General features: G+C 26.1%; 1 protein-coding gene across 1 annotated transcript in view; it reads left to right on the top strand.

The window, feature by feature from the left end:
- The window catches only part of LOC129981116 (uncharacterized), a 61034-nt gene that overhangs the window by 18733 nt on the left and 21699 nt on the right, over positions 1-20602 (top strand). Inside the window, exon 2 of the mRNA XM_056091794.1 lies at positions 19917-20175. Coding sequence (XP_055947769.1) covers positions 19917-20175 — 259 coding nt within the window. The remainder of the gene's footprint in view (positions 1-19916; positions 20176-20602) is intronic.

Below are 20602 nucleotides of genomic sequence, written 5' to 3'. Positions count from 1 at the left end.
TTGTTTGAAATAATTTTTTTTTCGTTCATATTTAAATGTTTTTTTTTCTATATCATCAGGAAAAATGCAATTCCTTTTGTTATTGAGTTTATCTCATTGTTCAGTTTTGTGTAAATGCATTCATCAAGCGCTTACAGGCATTCACAAAACTTGTAAACGTGACTAGGGCATTTTATGGAGATAAAGGAACCTTACTTTAGGATTAGATGAGTTCTAAGTTTGTGCTTGGAATAGTAAAAGCCCCATTTTTCCAAAATAATCGCGCTGAGATGACATTAGGTGTGTACGTCAGAATTTCAATGATAAAAATGTCTTTATAATTTTTAGTATTTTTTTCTCTGTTACCATGAACTTAAGGTCATTATCCTTTGACCAAAATTAATATTTTGACAGAAAGATTATTTGCAAATTAAATCTTGTAAATATTTTACTTTTATATTATACGTTTAGTGTAATTCTTATTTTCTACAAGAATAATTATGTTTCTAGTAATATTGGATTATTTCAATGTCGTGTGATTTTTTATTCCATATATTTTACATTACCATTTCTTACGGCGTTACGTGAAAAAAACATCAGAATTTTTAAAATTATTTTATAAGGAAAAAAAAAAGAAAAATATTCACTAACAAATGGCTTTTCTCATGAAACGGAAAAGGAAATATACTGGTTTTAATGTAAAAATAATTAAAAAAAATCTACGAATAGTGTTAATGTACATAATGTCATAGATGCATGTAAAAGATAACTCTATTGTAACTAATCTTCAACTGCACTTTGAATTTTATAGTAAATTACAACGTAACGTCTTTTTATCTTCTTAAAAAACCAATGGATTCTAAAAACTGATGTATTTTATATCACCATGAAATGATTTTTTTTTTATTTCTTTGAAAACACCAATTTAATTATTTTACTACTATTGCCTCATGCAGAATTTCGGGAGAAATTACAAAATTTAAATAAAATGCATATCTAAACTTCTGACTCTGATTTCAATGCAGATTTATGATATACTTCACAATATGTTTCTTTTTGAAAACATTCTATCATTTCAATCCTGTATTGTTTTTTTTTACCAATTTTTGCTAACTTACAACTATTATGATATCCTATTTACTCTATTAACTGTCAAATTTTTTATCAATAAAATTATGCATTCCATTTTATTTTTAGTTTTATTCATAATATAAATTAATGATCAAACAGGTCAGATCAAAACTATATATCTGTAGGGAAAAGCATTATGTTTTGCAATTCAATAAAACTAAAAATCAATTGCTCTTAATATTGGAAATGAGGATAAATTCCATTTATACATGAGATTTAGAAATAGTTATCTTTCGTAAATCTTGAAGAAAACACAACTATAACCATGATAAAAAAAGATTAAGATAGATGTGAAGCAAAAGCATTTTTTTTTACAAATTTTTATAATTTTTTTAATAAAATATTTATTTTATTATTCGTCAGGAAAGTGGTAAAAATATTTAACCTTGGGTTTTATTAATTATTGTTTCGAAAAGGATGTTATTATTTCGAAAAATAAAAAATAATAGTGGATGTCTTATATTTATTTTGTAACTTAAAAAATAAATCTTTTTTACTCAGGAATTATTATAAAATTCACGCAAGCAGATCAATTGATTTTTTTTGCATTTTATATTAAAAATTTACTTTCTGATTATTTATTAAAAATACTCTATAAGCCGAATTATTATTGAAAATCCATTTTATTTACAAAAATTTATATCTGCTCGATAGCTTTTTATGTATTTGGTTCTGGAATATTCGAAATTCCCTTGAATATTCTATATATAATAAGAGTTAGTTAAAAAAAATGGAACGCTATAAATAGTTTGCAATGCAGTCATTATTGTTTCTTAGAGATAACAATTTTTATTCAGAGCCTTCATAAATGCTCATAAATGTTTTCCCTTTTGCTTCTCTTCTAAATTGTGCGTTTTTAAAAACAAATACAGTTATCAAAAAATGTTTAAATAACATTTATGTATAATTCTAAATAAACAATTTTGCAAATTTTTTTTCCTCTGTAATAATAAATACATAAAAATGTTATCCTTGTTGTTCCAGTTTTCCAAATTCGTGTTCTTAAAAGATATTAAATTATTAAATTAGAAACAAACGTTGCAAATAGCCTTTTCGGAAAATTTTGATATGCTCTACGGGCTATTCTAAGATGACCGTCTTGGATGCATCTCAGTCTCTAATAAGGTCCAATTAAATGTAACGGTCACTAAGTCCAGCTTGGCAAAATAAGCGGACCGTACAATCTGATATTTCTTCGTTGTCTACTTTTCTTATCATTTCAAGGTAGGAAGAAAGGTCAGCTCTATCAGGAAGAAGCTAAAAAAGACCGAAATTCTTTTGTTAGTTGACCACGCCTGAAATGTAATTCTAGACTTCTTGTAGCGTATACCTTATTATAAAAACAATAGTCTGGACTGTTATTTTTAGTGACTACAAGGAAAGATTTTTACCAGAACATATGAGTGCTGTTTTATTTATCTATTCAAATTTCGTAGTAGATTTTATTAAAAGTGAGATTTTTATAATACACATATAATATTATCCAAATCTGAATGTTGCTTTAAAAAGTGTATCTTTTTCATTTTGGTTTAAACTATAATAAATTAGATAGTTTGCTGTTAAGAGAAAAGAAAGTGAGAAAAACGTTAATAATGCGAAGAACAACCCTTTTTTACATCTATATATAGGGCGCTTGAATGAAAAAAGGGGTTAGCGTGTTTAAATCGATTTATTTATTTTTATTGTATATGAAGAAAATAATGAAAAAAATATAATAATGTTGTTAAATTGCTTTTATCGTAAATGCATTAATATTGTTTCGTTTACTGCCAACGAACAAGTAGCTTACCAAGGAATAATTAAAAATTTTTTCATATGATAATTTAAATAATTTATAAAGCTAATGTTTTCAAAATTGAAAGACAATTTATATAAAAATGTACTTGATGCTAAAAAATATTTAAAGCAGATTCGAATCTCTCTAATCTCGAATATTGTGATCTGGTAATCATTTAGATTAGTTTCATTTGTCTTTATGTTATTTTTAGAAATATAATTTTAATTATAACAGTGATAGCATGTAAAAAAAAGAATTTTAAACGATAAAATTGTAGCATGATACTGTCTTAGGCTTGATGCGTATTTTTATTTTTTATCATTAGAATTTGCTCATTAAATATGCAGCAGAAACAAGGTGTACACACAAAAATTGTATTTTTCGCAACACGCATTAATATAAATCCAATAATTAAAGGAAACATATAAAATATATTTAAAATACTCTTAAAAAGTTTTCTTTTTATTAAGTGAAAAGAGTTGTACGCTAATAAAATTAGTACCACTAAAAAAAGATAATTTTTTGACTTTCAAATTAGTTTTTTATTATTTAATAGCCAACTGTTATTAAGAAAGATTTTAAATTTCTTATTAAAAATCCTGTTAAAATTTGAAAAATTGTTTTTTTTAATCAGCACTTACTATTCGAGATGTAATTACTGCTAAATTTAGTAACTTTAGGCCAAATGGAACTGTAGAACGTTTTAAAAGAATTTTTTACAATGTATGCCATAGTAAAACTCTTCTTTCCCTTCCTTTTTATATACCTGAGCTGCACAAGTTAATTTGGAACATTCATTGCACTTTTATTGGTTGAAAAAAGTCATTATAAAATTTATAACATCAAACATTACTTATCAAAGTTTAAAAAAAAGTACAAGAAGAATGAAGGAAGCTACGCAAGTTCAAAGTCATTAACGGATAACCATAGCAGTAATTTACAAAACACAAAAAATAGTTTTTATATAAAAGCAAGGATAAATGGTTTGCAATTTCAAATTTCCGTTGGAAATATTCTTATGAAAGAAGAAAAATCAAATCAAAGCACTAATTTCGATAGATGCAATTTTTTGCTAGTATTTACAAATTTACTTAAAATTAAATTTATTTTTTTATTTTTGAAATTTCGAGTGTTTGTTACATTTATTGAAATGCTAATATTAATGCTTATTATTAGAAAAACGCTTCGATTTAAACCTTTCATATAATATTCCTCAAAAGAATGATGTATATCTATAATTCATTCATATAAAATTTTTTGTGTTATTAATAAATAAGAATAAAATCGACCTATTCGGAAGAATTTTGCTGGTATATAATACAAAAGCTGTAGAAAACGAAAAGAATACATATTGTGAGACATTTTTGTTCGTAATTTATTCACTGTAAAATAAGCAAACGATTTAAGATTGTCAAGAACTCAACCTGAATTTTAAAATAAAGTAACATTCGCTGTTGGAAATTACATGTTGTCATAATTCAAGGAATTTTTCTTATTATTCTGTTTCTGTCACTTTTAAGTGAACTACCGGTGTACTTCTTAAGAGGGTGAAAAGTTGCATGGCAAGTAGAATGAGATGACATGAAGAAGAAGAAGGAAAAAAAAAAGTCCACTCATCTTATTTAAAATTTTCTAACATTCACGACGGAACCTTTTTGACTAACAAGAACCGCCAACTTGATGTTCCACAAAGTTACTAACATCCTTAAAAGTTTCGGTTCATTGAACTCTGAGAAGCAACTTGGGTTTTATTCTGTTTTTCTTTCGTACAATACTTGAACCTTTTCTATTGTTAATTTTCGTAATTTACGACTGTGCAAGCCTGTTTGCGGATTATTTTTCTAATGATTTTGCACATTACTTAAGATTATGAATTCTAAGCATCTTCCTCTTCTTTTATTTACAAGCAACTGTTTCAATCAAGAAAACTTGCATAATTACTTTTTTAATTTTTATTTCTGTAATCTTTTATTCGTTAAGAAGTCACAAGCAGAACATTTGAGCAATTTCGTTATATTTCTAAAAGGTTATAAAAAAGTTTCTTGTTAAGATTAATTTTTTTTTTATTTTCGCGATTATGAAGCAAATTTCTGTAATCACTAAAAAATCAATGTCGAGATTTAGATGAATTTTTACATTTTAGCCTGAGCAGAAATCTCAAATTACGTCGGGGTCTGCTAAGCAATGTCATATGTTTGTTTCTCCATCCGTTTGTATGTGTGTATATGAATACGTTAATTCATCAGAATAATGGAACGAATTAGAAAATGAAGAGTTGATGTGTGGTCCTTATATCAAAATTATGAAACTGTCAAAGTGTAGATAATCTATTTGCCGTCATGTCTATGAACAAGATATCATAAGGGGACCGTGGACTCAATTAGGCACTTTTGGGAATTATTCACTTAGGGTTATGAAATTTTTTATACTCACGTATTAAAATATAAATACGTAAAATCCTTTAAAATTTTTTAAATGAAATTTATTATTTTTTAAAATTAAAAGATATATATTTAAAAAATATTTTCAAAATATTCCATTCGACTCAATTTTTTTAATAAAATTTATCATTTTTTAAAATTAAAAAGATATATATTTAAAAAAAATATTTTCAAAATATTCCATTTGACTCAATTTTTTTAATGAAATTTATCATTTTTTAATATTAAAAAGATATATATTTAAAAAATATTTTCAAAATATTCCATTCGACTCAATTTTTAACTTTTCTATTTACTTTTTCCTAATTACTTAATATAAATTTATTTGGAACAAAACTATGTTTGAATTTGTAATTCCAATTAAATATTAATTTTTTAGAAATATTTTTATGCACACTTATTAAATTTTCTGAAGATTTTTTTCGGAAATAAATTTTATTTTTAATAATCTAAAAAAAAACTTAAAAATATGAAATCATTTGTTATTTTCTTTTAATGTTGGATCGAAATCTTTATTATCAATTCTATTTCATTTCCTCAAAAATTAAGATAACCTGGAACATTTCAAAAATATTTAAATCTAATTACTATATCATTTTGAGAAAAGTCATTAAGATGTACTTTCTTTTCTCTTAACCTTTCAAATATTTATATTTTATTGAATACATTTTATGACACTGTTTTAGTTGAATATAAACATACTATATTTTAGTGATGAAACGATAAAAATAAAATTTCATGTTTTCATCCATTTTTTTTCATCCATTTCAAAGTCAATTGTCCGTTTAAAAACGGAAATAGTTTTATAAATGAAATCTGATATGTGAATGTTTCGCAAAAAAATTGTAGCTTCGTTTTGAATTTCCTACTTAATCCGTAAGTAAATAGGAAGGGTTTCAAAATGCACTGTCGATTCTTTTAACTTTATTCGCAATTTAAATTCAAAACATATTATAATAGGAAATCATTTGACAAAGTCGAGGGCATAGTATTCGCGATTCTTGAGAAAGACAATTGTTTTTTATGCGTTCATTATCCATTTCCGATGTTAAAAATTTTCTCAGTATGATAAATGAAATGACACGTTTTTTAAAACTAATCTAATCTTCTTAAACACTCTTATTGTTAATTACATTCAATTTCCATTAAATACTCCAGAAAGAAATATAAATAATAATTTTAACAATCTGTCGTCGTTATTTTAATACCTTAACTGTTTTACTTTTTTTATTATTTAAATAAATGACGCCTTCCATTTCAGGAATGTACAGTCGTACTGTTTTAATTAAAAATTCATAAACACTTCAGATATTTGTAAATTATATCTAATTTTTATATCGAATTATAGCATCTGTGAATGTTTTAGATTCAGCTTAATTTTGAAAAGCGGTGATAATTCTAGTTCCACTGGATTCAAGCGCATTGATTACTGTTTGTTTTGTGTGCCTCTGCAATTTTTTATTTTTTGGAAGTGTTTCAGATATATGATATTTAAAAGTTATATCTATGGTTGTTGGCTGTTTATAAGTACATTCAAAAATGAAAATTTGAAAAAAAGTTATTTTTTTTTAACAATTTTATGAAATTCTAATTTAATTTTAAATTTACATTTTTGCTTTTGATCGATCTATATTCTTAAAACAAGGATATCTTCTATATCTCATCAATTTACTGATTCCCTTACCAGTAACAATTAAAATGTATAGAATTGGTATCTGCTTATAAAGTGTAATACCAATATTATATAACGTGCATTTTTTATGCATTTACCAGTGTTTCAAGATTAATTAAAAACAAAGTAGCTCGCATCTTCCATTTAATGATAATCTGAAGAATTTTCTGGCCAAAGCAGAGCTTCATGCTTTGATCTTTTACTATTTTGTTCTAAAAATATCTGGTATCTATACATTAAAATATTATAGATTGATAAATAACCGTAGGAAAAGGAAATCCGCTTTCAGTTATTTCCTTTATTGAATATGCAATATCTGGTAGCATATATTATGTAAACATAAAATAGCATATATTGTGCAATTAAAATATTCGTGTGCAATTAATTTATGTAAATATTAAAATATCTTCAAAAACATCTAGAATTCAGTTGAATATATTTTATATGAGAATTCGGAATCATTATTCTAACTAAAAGGAAGGAACTTAATGGCTAAGTAGTAGAAATCGGCCTCAGGGATCATAGTTTGAGATCTGATTCTATTAAGAATCTATGTTTATGAGAGCATGGCGTACGTTAAATCTTTGGTTTTTAAGTCAAAATTTTTAACTTAGTGTGACATGACAATTTAGAAGTGGAATGGGGACGCAAGTAAAGTCCTGGTTATTTATCCACTGCTCAGAATAGAAAAATTCACTCCAAAATATTTCTTGTGAAGCTTCAAAAAAGTTTATTAAACTAGATAACTAACCTGCGTTAACTAATGTGAGTTTAATTAGCTTAAAAATAGAATTTGTCAAATAACTTTAAAATAATTTTTAATCAACTAATCATTCTTACTTAACTCTCTTTTATTTCCTGATTGAAAAGAAATTAATTTGATCGGTATTATAATATCAAAGCATGACTGAAACTATTATGTTGTCTATTTAAATATGTTTCTCATCTTAAAAGCTAAATAAATATTTTTCATTCAATTTTATTTTTTCTTTCATTTGATATTTAAAATCTACCTAATATTAAATTAATATTTCCGTCATAATAAATGCCAGTAAAATGCTAAATTTTTATTAAAATTCTATTTAGTATCTAGATGGTTAAATTTGTTTGTTAATCTATTACAATACGGCAATCTTTACTTAATATGCTATAGACGGAAATTAGTACACACACACGTACATACGTATTCATAATACACGTATCTCTTGTATTACGAAGAGAAAATTTTAGCACTTGAAATCATTTACTACAATTCTAACATCTGTTAGCTAATCTTCCTAACAAACATCCAAGAATATCATTTGTTGCCGCACGAGGAAAGCGCTTTAAATGTAGTTAATTACTGGATTACGTAGTAAGTTTCTCAGTAACCAATCATTCTTGTCAAACATCTCATCAGCATCATGATATTAATTTTAATTAGGATAATCATGTAAGACATTCTGGCAATGAAAATATGAAGTGGATTATTATCATAAATCTGTTCTAATACTAATTAATATGCTCCTAATAATAAAGCAAAAATGTATCTGTTTATAATTTCTGAGAATGAAAATCAAAAAATAAATTTTGATAAAATAGTCGAATTTAATTTTTATAAAATACTAGCTGATATACCTGTCGGTGCTCCGAATTAAAATATTTTCATGTCTAATATTTTTAATGTAAAAACTACTTTTATATGAAATATTATAACACATAAAAATATTTTTATCGTCTGAAAAGTTTTTTTTTTAAAAGAAAATATCACTTGTACCAGACGATTTCTAAAAACCGCCAATAACTTATTTCCTTTTTTAGCAATAAACCAAATTAATAACAATTCCTGATATGCATTGAAATTCACTTGTTTTAAATTTTTTTCTAATGTTCAGAATTCTGCTAATGTATTTCGGGAGCATTTCTTTGTATATTCTTTCTTTAATGAATTGAAATTAAATTCTTCTTTATAATTCTTTATTAAACTATTCTTATTTATACTTCGTTATTAAATAAAATTACATTTAAATTAAAAAAAACATTACAAATATTGTATAAATTGCCTTTTAAAAATAAACAAAAAAAATTATAAAAATATTAAAAAAATAAAACGAAACTATTCGAAAAGAAATTTATTTTTTTAAAAATTGTTGACATCTATTGATTATGTGTTAATATTTTAAAAATGAATAAAAATTGTAGGAAAATGAAACTGGTATCTTTGAAAAAATAAAATTTAGAAGATAATTTAAAAATATTTCATTTGGGATATTGCATCAAGTTATTGGAAAAGCAGCAATATTTTGCTTAATTTTATTAATATTAATTAATATAATATATTAATAAGTATTAAATAATAAGTATGTAAAGGTTAGTTGAATTCGAGCCGATTATTAAGAAAGAGATGTATAATATACAAATACACTTGCTTTTAATCATACTATGATATATTAAGATTAATTAGTTAAATATTTTTGATATTGATCACTCTGTAGCTTAACACTTTCAAAATTTACTGAGAATGCATAATTTTTTCAATCTATTTTCAATTTATTTTATTTTTCACCCGCAAATCGGACACTTTATCAAGCTATTTGAGGTTCCACTTTTGTTTCAACGTATTTGCAAAACCTCTGTCAAAATTAAGCGGTCACACTTTTGTTTATATTTCGCTTTGTTGTCAAATTGCAACAATGCCATTGAATAGTGATGAAATGACATTCATTTCTCCACCAGTCACTAGGGAAAGCCTGATAAATTTCTTTCATTTTTTTCCCTATACATTTGTAAAATCCGTAAACATGTAAACATATTTCATCATGAAAGAACGGAATTACATTGAGATATGAATTTTCTCATAATTAGGCGAATTTTGTGGTGTATAAAAAATAAATTCCCATCACGTTTTACAGAATGTTTTTTTTCCTGATGTATTTTGATAAGATGTGCGTTTTTTGTTTCTTCCGGTGTATTAAAAAAACACATTATTATCATTCAGATTGTTTTCGGGGATTCATAACGATACATATTTTTCGCATGGAATACTTTCTAGAAGTGTTTTAGAAGAAAAATATTTCCTTCAGAATACGAATATTATTTTCAACGAAGGAAACGTTTATGACATTATTAGATATTGTTATAATTAAATTACAAATATTCTGTCAAGTATAAAATAACGAATTTTAAAAAATTATATCTTAAATAAAATAACCATGTCTATTAGTCTTTTTTTTGGATAAAATTAATTAAAATAGCGATTTTTGTTCTCTATTTTGAGGTTTATAATTTTGATGTTCATTTTTAAAATCAAAAGAAAACCTTAATTCAGTGTTTTAAATAATTTCTTTCTTGTGTTTTGCTTAAATCGCATTTATTTCCCATTTTTCCATTATAATCTTTTCCCATTTATTTAGAAAAAAAATGGGAAATACTTTTTAAATATTAATATAATTTTTTAATGGTCTAATTTTTTAAAATTTTCTTCACACACATTTTTATAATATTCCGGAAGTATTGAAGTAAACGTTTTCATGAACATATCTTAAAGGTTTTGGAAACTAAACAGGTACAAATTAAGGAATTAAATATTTTAAAAATTAAATAAGAATATCATATGTAATTTTATTTAATCATATGAATATCTCATCCTTATGAATAAGAGAATCCTTGCATTATTATGCCAATAATGTACTTTTTTTCTTATTTTTTTTGCAATAAATTGTTTAATTAAAAAATTATTGAATAATAAATAAATAGTTAAGAACTTTCCTAAGAGAGAGAAATTAAAAGAGATAGTTAAATGGCTTCTAAATTTTTTTAGCTTTTTATGGCTAAATGAATGAGCATTTTTTTTTGATAGGTGATATTATATCTATAAAACTCTACTTACGGACTGATATCCCTAACAAATTAAAAGCTAATATGATTAATACAGTTATCACTTTAAGAATTTTATATAGATATAATAATTTTGATTGAATTATATGGAAGCATTGCTCCTAAGATGATATCACAATCACATATCAAACATTACTTTTACATGCCATCAAATATCTAAATATAACATTAGAAACCCTAAACAACGTCCGTAGTATTGTATAGAGATTGTTTAATGTTGAAATTTAATGCAGAAATGCATTTAATTATCTAATTAAGCCTTTAAGTTTTTCGATTAAAAAGCTATCTATAGACAAAGTTTGCAAATATTTTTAAAACGAAACGGACTGTTATTTATTTGCTAATCTATGATAGTATATAATTATACATTGCAATTAGTAACATTTAAACACATTAGCTCCCAATAACTTTAGGATTCGACATAGAATAGACTGGCTTTCAATTCTAGGAGTTGGTATTTGGGGGGGGGGTTAAACTAGAGGATTAACTGAATTAAATTATTTAGCGTGAATCACAAAGGATGAACTTAACATCACTTGTATGATTTCTTTCAAGATTGTCAAGATTCTACTTCATAATGAGGTTAAATATTGTCATCTTATGAACTTTCAAAAACTAATTCTTTAAAAATACTAATAATAAAAATTTTAGGGAATATTTTTCCTCTATTTTTTTCGCGTAAAATCTCATTCATTAATATAAACGAAATATTACATTATTTTTTATTGCTATTAGAAGCTATAAATTATTGAATTTTTGATGCTGTTAGAAGCACACGACAATCATTTTTCGCTATAAAATTACTTGAAAAATTAGTTTCTGTATCTCAGGCCTTATATCATTTATCTTGCGTTCGATAATGCATACTTGTCTTGTAAGTGAATGACAACCATCAATTTCTTGAAATTCTATTTTTTTTAGTCTAAAACCTCTTAATTTTTATATAATACATTATATATTTTATGCAGAAAGTATGCATAAATATTATAATATATATGAAATTATTACGAAGTTAATCAATGTTTTTGGTTTAGTTTAATAGCAAAGCTGCACATACTAAACAAATATATTAAATTACTATTCAGGCTTGTTCTATATTATGAATGGCCATTAGATAAAAATTAATTATTCTTAAAAATGATTTCAGTTAGTAATTATGGCTCTTAAGCAATAATTACTAATTTCGTTCTTAATGGGCTAGTAAAAATATTAAATAAAACGTTATGACTTCATAAAGTTTGCTCACGAAACGTTGGCAATTGAATTTTAGTACGCATATCAGATAGTTGCTCCTAATGCAGTTATTTCCCACAGTTCTTTCTGTGGTTTTTTCAGGATTTTTTCAGCATCACTAACGCCAGGTTGTAAATGCAAAAACTGATTTATGTATTCATGTCATATTTGCATGATACCGGAAACGGCTAATGATTCATCCTTCTTCTAGTTTACATAGCATAATTCTAAAACCAAAACTATCATCACGTGTACTTCTTTTTTTTTTTTAAGAAAAGAGATACATGTGTTTAACGTAGGATACGCTCGATCGTCATCAGAATGCCGGTTGGACTTGTCCCGGTCTGATACGCTTGACAGAGTCGCCAAGGGCTATCTTCCCGATTCTGATTTTTGTCAAGTAATTCTTGGATCCGTTTTCCTGAAAGGTACCAACATACTTTATTGTCAGGAGGATTAATTTCCACTGAAATTGCCGGGTGGAGTAAACCCCATCTCTATTGTTCCACCTTCCCCAAACATGTTTTGTAAGATGGCTTGTCATCAAAGTCCGCATTCCTCCTCGTGAAATGTTTGTGTGCTGCACATGTATATAAATATCTGTCTAATGTTAGTAACGAGGAGTTAATACCAAGTAAAAAGTTCAAAGGCACCGATTACTTCGATCTTAAGAAAGATTAGAAAGGATTAATTATAGCAGTTAAATCAGACTGATACGATCATTAAAGTCACAGTAAGCTTTGACTAAAAATGTTTTACTTAGTATCCAAAATTCGGTAGTGATGTTATTTAATCATTCTTTGAATGATGCAATTGGCAAGTTTAGAATTGTAAATTAGAATTTGCTTAAAAAGACACGGAACAAAGCATTTTTTTTTTTTTGCCGAGTGATTAATTTTAGGTTCAATTGTAGTCAATGTTCACTTGTGCGCGTCTTTTGTAACTAATGGGATACAGTCATGATTTTTTTTTGATAAATGATGTAATTTCCAGGTTAATGAATATATATTTTTAAATTTAATCATTTGAAGATGATAAATTAAGTCTATTCCTACGCAATTTCTTTCTTTTTTTTTACTTTTAACTAATTTAATCATATTCATCATTTCCAGAGATATGACGTTTCGAAGAAGCTATATTAATGCTCTATTTATTTTGGTTTGGATTAGAATAGGTCATAGAATTAACTTATAAATGGGCATTTATTACTATTTTAATAATGCGATTTTTTTTTTTTGTTTAAAGCTTTTTTTTTTTTTTTACTTTTTTGCATGCAAATGCTTGCACCAGCTGATAAAGGCATTTTAATAATTAACACATTCGTCATTTACACCTTTAAACGAAAAGAATATTTTTGAAATTATATCTGTATGTGAGCACAGTTTAAAAAGAGAAAGAATAATAAAAAAAAATTAAATAGCGGTTTTTACATCTAATTGTTTAATAATATTACGTCTGGACAAAATTCGTTAATGTCGAAAAATTTGTTCACCAACTGTACTATCCATAGGTCTGTCTATCCGAGTACATATGAGCATTTAACATTTGACCCTTACGCTAAAATTATAGATTTGTGTCCGAGTTTGAATCAAATCATCAAAAGAAATACTATCCATTCGTTTATATTAAAAACATAGAAACATAGGTCAATAAAATTAATACCAAAACTATAGATCTATATTTAATATAGAATTTAATCGTTATTACATACGGTCAGTAAAAAGAGGTACAAAATGCTAGTCGAATTTTTTTTAATGCGATATAAATTTAAACATAAAAGGTTCCACATTATGTCAGATTATGAGAAATTCGAAAAAAAAATTTATTGTTTCGATAGTTCAAATAAACTAAAGATTAGAAATTAATTAAAAAGATATCAAATATTCTAGCGCATTTATAAAACCTAAATATATTGATACAATTTTTTTTCTAAAACATAATCTATACTTATAATAAAGCTCAATGTGTGTGTGTGTGTGTGTTGCCTCTCTACAGGCCAGGTCATTTGACATACAGCTATCAAATTTGGTACATGTATACCTTAGAGGTCGGGAATGTGCACCTGGGGTCCCTTTTTTCGAAATTTTAATTAGAATTTTAATTATTAATTAAAAACTAACTTTCCCGCCAAAAAAAACTTCCATTTTCCCCACCGCCAAATGAGTAAGGCTCAGTTGTTTTTTTTTCCCAACAGTAATGAGGCTAGGGTTAATATTTTTCGGCGGTTTATTTCAAACGATTCTGTTTATTTTCTTAATTTTTGATGCATTTAAAATTAAACATTGTTAATTAATCCATGTTTCAGATTCATTCTGAAGTACTTTTGAATTAAAATAACACAGAATAAAGGAAATTAAAAATGTATAATCTGCATAGCGTTACCCCAACTGGTGTAGAAAAATTTACGCATTTGCGTTACCTAACTGGCGCAGAAAATTCACGCATGCGCATTGTTCTGATTGTTGTCATGACAACCACTATCAACGGAGGATTTAAATTATTTTTAAGTTAGTTGCATGCTTTTGTAATTAAATTGTATTTATGTTAGTTATATATTCTTTGTATATGCTTATATTTTTAAGTACATTGTTTTTTAAGTAGTTTTTTTAAACCTGTTTTCAATGATTTAAATTATTTTTAGGTTAGTTGCATGCTTTTGTAATTAAATTGTATTTATGTTAGTTATATATTTTTTTTGTATATGCTTATAGTTTTAAGTACATCGTTTTTTAAGTAGTTTTTTTAAACCTGTTTTAGACCGATTATTTTAAACGATTCATTTTATTTTCTTAGTGTTTAATGCATTTAAAATGAAACATTGTTCATTAATCGATCTGTTCATGATGAATCTGAGAAAATGTTGTTGACAAATTCTTGAGATATTATATAAATTAAGAAAAATATTTTTTAGTGCCCATAAAGTTTAAACGCTCAGTAACTGTATTATCAGTAATCATATTATTAAAAAAATGCTTTGTTTCAGTGAAAAATATTATTATACTAATTGCAGATTAATCCTTTACACTTTAATTTAAAGCATAAATTCTACGAGGGGTAACAGAAAATTAGAGAGATACATATCACGTTATGACTGAAGGCCTTTATAATATTATGAGTGAATTATATGACTATCAAAATTTGAAGTTTTAAAATATTTTGTTGAAGAATCTATTAAAGTTGGAATTGCATAAAATATTTAATTATTAAAATTTTAACGAACATTAAGATTGGTGAACGGCTGGTCGCCAAAGGCGGCTAGTAAATAATAAAGGCTATTTCCACCGAAATTGTTAGATAGACTCTTTGGAGAAAAGAAATATTCTTTTGAAATTTTAAGAACACACGATAAAATGAAACTAAAAACATTTAACCGGTTAGGAAATACAACATAGCATAATATGAGTTGTTTCAAAGAATGACCGGTTAGAAGGGAAATAAAATTGCTTCTATATTTAACCTATAACCTAAACTTCGCCTCACCAGATTGATGGCCGGTGCTTTTCGAACTTCAAAAAGAAGCTGCTTGAAATTTCGCAACAATGTATCAGTAAAAAGTCAATTTCTAGTAGCTTCCAAAATCTGCATTCTTAAGATTCTTGTAAAATTGGCTAGAATGCTAGAACCGGTATATGAGGGATTCATTTTTAGAAGATGATTGCACGTGTTTAAGGCGTGTTTCTTTATCATAACATTTTATTTACTTTATCAGGTAAAAAATTACGATAAAATGAATTAAAAAAAATAAAAAAAATAATTTAAAAAATAATAAATAAAATTTGTAAAATTTATTTTTACTAAATTTACAAATAACTTGTATGTCATAAAATCTGAATTAAAAAAATAAATCTAAAATGAATTTTTGAGAAATATTTGCAAGTGTAAACTTTTATATAAAGTTTTTTGCATATTCAAATATTAACTTTTACAAAAGATAACGATGATTGAACTATTTAGATGATTAATTAAAAATCTATTAAATATTTTTGTTATTTTATTTTTTTTCTCTTAGTTTCTACTAAAGAATAATTCGGAGTATTTTTTTTTTACTAAGAAGCGATAGAATACAAAGAAATTGAAAAGATATTTTGTTTATTCTTTTCTTTAAAATTTAATTAAATGTATGTCATAAATTCAATAATACGATTGTAGCTTTATTTAAAATGATTAAATTGTTTTTTTAGTTTTGATATATTAGTCAATACTTGATTCTGTAGATTGTAAATTGAAATTACAGATAAAAAAACATTCTTCTAGAATTTTCAATCAGTTCTATAATTTAAATATCTGTATAAGATTTGATTCTTGATGTATGTTTAATTATACACATTTGTTCTAGTGAATATCAAATTGCAATATTTGTTTTAATTTTATAAAAAAAAATCTCGTTTCTTTTTGAAAAAAAGTAGTAATTGTAGTTTAAGATTTTTTTTATCTGGTTTAAAAACCGTACAGATTCCTATAGGAAAAAAATGTATAGGATATTTTTTTAAATTCTTTTTAATGTTTCAAGAATTTTATTCCGATTCTGATAAATTGACTCTGTGAAAGAGCCTTCAAAATTTAGGACAAGAATCTGTAAATATTTTTACATTGTTGATTTGATTGTCTTCCACATTTCATCGTAAAAACATTTGTTATGAAATAAATTTACATAAGTAATTGCAAACTGTATGGCTTGATATTCATTCTGAAAATAACCAAACAAATCGTATAATTATGTTAATATTAATCATAACTTACGAGATAAAAAAAAATGGCAGACTCGATCACTTCAAAGTAGTATATGATAAGAGATCAAAGACATCTAATCGATCGCTAATCGTTTTTAATGTTAGCTTCTTTTCGTGTAATTATTTTTATTTGGTCAGTTTTTTTATTAAGATTGTAGATATTTCCGCATTCATTTCAAAACTTTCTTTTTTAAATATGTACTTGTTGTTTATAAGATAATTTGTCCGCTGTTATTTTAATATTACCAGACAAGGAGAAATGAATTAGGAAAAGATTTTTTCCATTTATAAGATTAAATGTTATTTATCCATCATGATCCTTTGAAATGAGTGTTTTATTTTAATTTGATGATAGTTTTTATAAATGTTGCGCTTCTTCTTAATGGAATTTCTTTTTATTTTGAAACTAATTAAAATCATAATGATTTCAAAAATTAGTATATATTGACAAATATATACTATCTAACTATCCATATGAATGCAATCTGAAAAAGGCCTCTGATGTTTGCTTTTAAGTTTGAAATGTAATTGTTATGTTTTATAATTGTAAAGTACAGGATCATACAAGTGTAGAACCAATATGTCTCAATCTTGTGTAATGTTGTAAAATAATTATTTTTATTATTTTTGAGAGACCTCACTACATGACATAAAATAATAACGTTATTATTTCCAACTTTTTTTTCCCTTCAATTTTATCGTGTTTCCAGTTTTAAACATATATCAAAGCACAGCAAATATACTTGGCTTTCACTGTTTTCTTGCTATTTTTTCTTGCATTTTTTTTGCGCATTTAACGGAAACAGACAATGGATTTAATTTAATCAAAAGGGTTGTGTGTTTTAGTATATTATGAATGTAAACTTATGCATCAATTTTAATATTTTGTATATAACATCAGGACTTAATTCTACCATTTGGCAAGCATTCCAATTCGGCGTCCTTGCATAGGGGTAGCGCATCTTCCCCGTGATCTGGGCGTCCAGGGTTCGAATACCGGTTCGGACATGGTTGTTCTTCATCTGTATTCTATCTGTGAGGTGTGTGAATGTGCCTCCCCCCCCCCTGTAAAAAGGGGTTGTGCAAGCGAATGTGTGAGTTTCATCTTCATATGAACTAGAAGTCAGACCTCTACCCTCGGGTGCCCAGGAATCTTTACCCTCAGAAGCTACTGCACCCCCGTTCCGTGATAACGCGGATATGACATCATCATCATCATTCAATCCATCACTATATTTTAAGAAGTTTTTTTGTTTGGTGTCCAAATAGTTTTGTAGATTCCACCAATTCTATTTCCAAAACAAAAACAATGGTAAATGATGATAATGCTTTGTTGAATATTTTTTCATGATTGTAATGGAAGTAATAAAATATTTGTTTAATATCTCTGCTAAAAATAAAGACTCACCGCCTTTGACAACCAGCTGGTTAGCCAGAATCAATTTTTGCTAAAATTTCCGATTAACTATATTATATCGCTTTTTCTTAATAGCTTCCTCAGGAAGTGTTTTGAATCACAAATTTTGATAGACATGCAATACGTATTATTTTAAAAACCTTACAACATTCTTTTCTCTAATTTTATGACATGTTATCTAGAATTTGAAAATTAATTTGAGAAACTTATATGCTTAAACTTCAATTAATACAAAAACAATACATTTTTTGATTAATACTTCAATTAATACATTTTTTTGATGTATTAATTGAATTGAAGATGATGATTTTTTTATTAAAATATTAGAATAGGCATGAATATCATTCATCATTAGATATTTTATTTGTATTACAAAATATTTTGCTTAAATTAAGTAATTACTTACCGGGTTATTTAATAAAAAAATTCTCTTATTTAACGAAAAATCCAGTGTTTTAGAATAAGAAAGCAATTTACAAGCAATAATAATAATAATATATTTTTATACATCCAGTTATATTACATTAAAGAACAACGATGTTTTAAAATGAAAGCACTTACAAAATTTTCATCATTATTTATTTATGAAAAAGTTTAATTGTAAGAGCAGCAAACTACAAAATGTGTATTAAAAATGGGCTTTAACTAGAACCTTATGCATTATGGAAAAATAAGCCGTAACTTCATTTTTCCATTATCAACAATGTAACTTGTATATTATTTATTAATTATTGGTCATTTATTAAAATTGCTAAAAATTAAAAATAAATCTTTTAATTTTCAAATTTATTGTCTAATAATTGTCATTTTTCTTCTGCCTTTATTTTCATTCCCAGATTTTTTATAACTATAATGTTTGGACATATCAAATTTTTATTTTTGCCTCCTCAGCTTCAAGTTTGTGAAGTTTTACTTCATAAGTAGAAAGGAAACTTACTTCATATAACATCATTCCACATGATATTTTGTCTGCCTTGTGAATCGTCTGCGATTCACTTCCATTCTGCTGTAGTTAACCCATTAGCTGCCACGATCTCCATTTGGGGATTTTAGAATTTTAAGTACACCTCTCGGCGCCAAAAATGTATTTTGTACGTTTGGCAGTTTAATTTTGTTTAATATGCATAAGTCAATATCGTATGTATCAGAAAGTGTGCTTTCTTTACAGCAAGCGAACAAATTTGAAATTCGTCTGTAAGTTGAACGGAACAGAATTGTCATATTTGAAGCATTATATTATTGGTTTAGTTTCTATATAATAATGAAATACCGTACATAAATACGTAATTTAGAAGATTTAGTAATGATCTGCTATATACTCAATCTTTTATTTTTTTTACTGAAATGATTGTATTGATCATTTTATACCGAAATCATTTTTCAAAAATATCAAACATTTTGAAAACAAAACATAATTTGAATATAATTACTATGTTTTACAACTTTTTTTGCATGTATATAACTTATCCAGTCAAAAAAAAGTAGTTAATGAGTTAAAGAAATAGGTAAAAAGAGACATATAATTAGGTAAATTACCTGCATGAGTCATTACAGCTAATTTGTTAATAACTGCAAACAATTTAGCTGATTATAACAAGAAATTACATATTTTTATTACATTCTGATAACAATAAATTACATATTTTTTTCTTTTCTACAGGGTTTGTCTTTCGTGGCCCTCATCATCTTGGGCAGTCGTCTCCACCAGGTGGACAAGGAAGCTGGCTTCCTACAAGTCATCCTCAATACGTGGTTCAGGGAGAGTGTACCTCATCCCCTTGCTGCTCCCTTGGCTAATGATTCACAAACCAGGGGGTCAGGGGCGGCGGCGCAAAGAGGGAGGGCGCCCCCTCCCATGCTCTCTGAGAAGGCACAAAGGACTCTTCTTGCCTTCAGAGAGGACGTGCGATATTTTTACAGTAAGATTCGTTCGATTAACTTTCTTAATTAGGATTGCAGAGATATCATATGCCAAAAAGTTGCAAAAATCTAATAATAAGCATTTTTTTTTTTATTATAATCGTTTTCTTTTTATTATGTCATCTACGATTTAAATAAGAACATATTCTAAGTCTTCAGCAACACCAGATAAATTGAAAAATTTTTGAACTTCCGAATTGTTTTTATAAAACGATAACTGTCTGCTGAAGTTCTATAAAGTGGAAAGTACTCATTGTTGTAATTTGACTGCGATATCCTGATAGTAAAGTTTCGGCTTTGGTATCAGAGAATTGAGGGTTCAAAATCCTGTTTCAAAGATTTTTTTGTGGGCTTATGAAGCATTTTATGAAGCAAATCTGTCTTTTAGGTTCAAAAGACGTTATGTTGATGTGGTACAGAGGTTTA

This window comes from Argiope bruennichi, chromosome 8 (genome assembly GCF_947563725.1).
Source record: "Argiope bruennichi chromosome 8, qqArgBrue1.1, whole genome shotgun sequence".
NCBI lineage: Eukaryota > Metazoa > Arthropoda > Arachnida > Araneae > Araneidae > Argiope > Argiope bruennichi.
The sequence above is the reverse complement of the archived record's forward strand: the minus strand, read 5'-3'. Positions and strand labels throughout refer to the sequence as shown.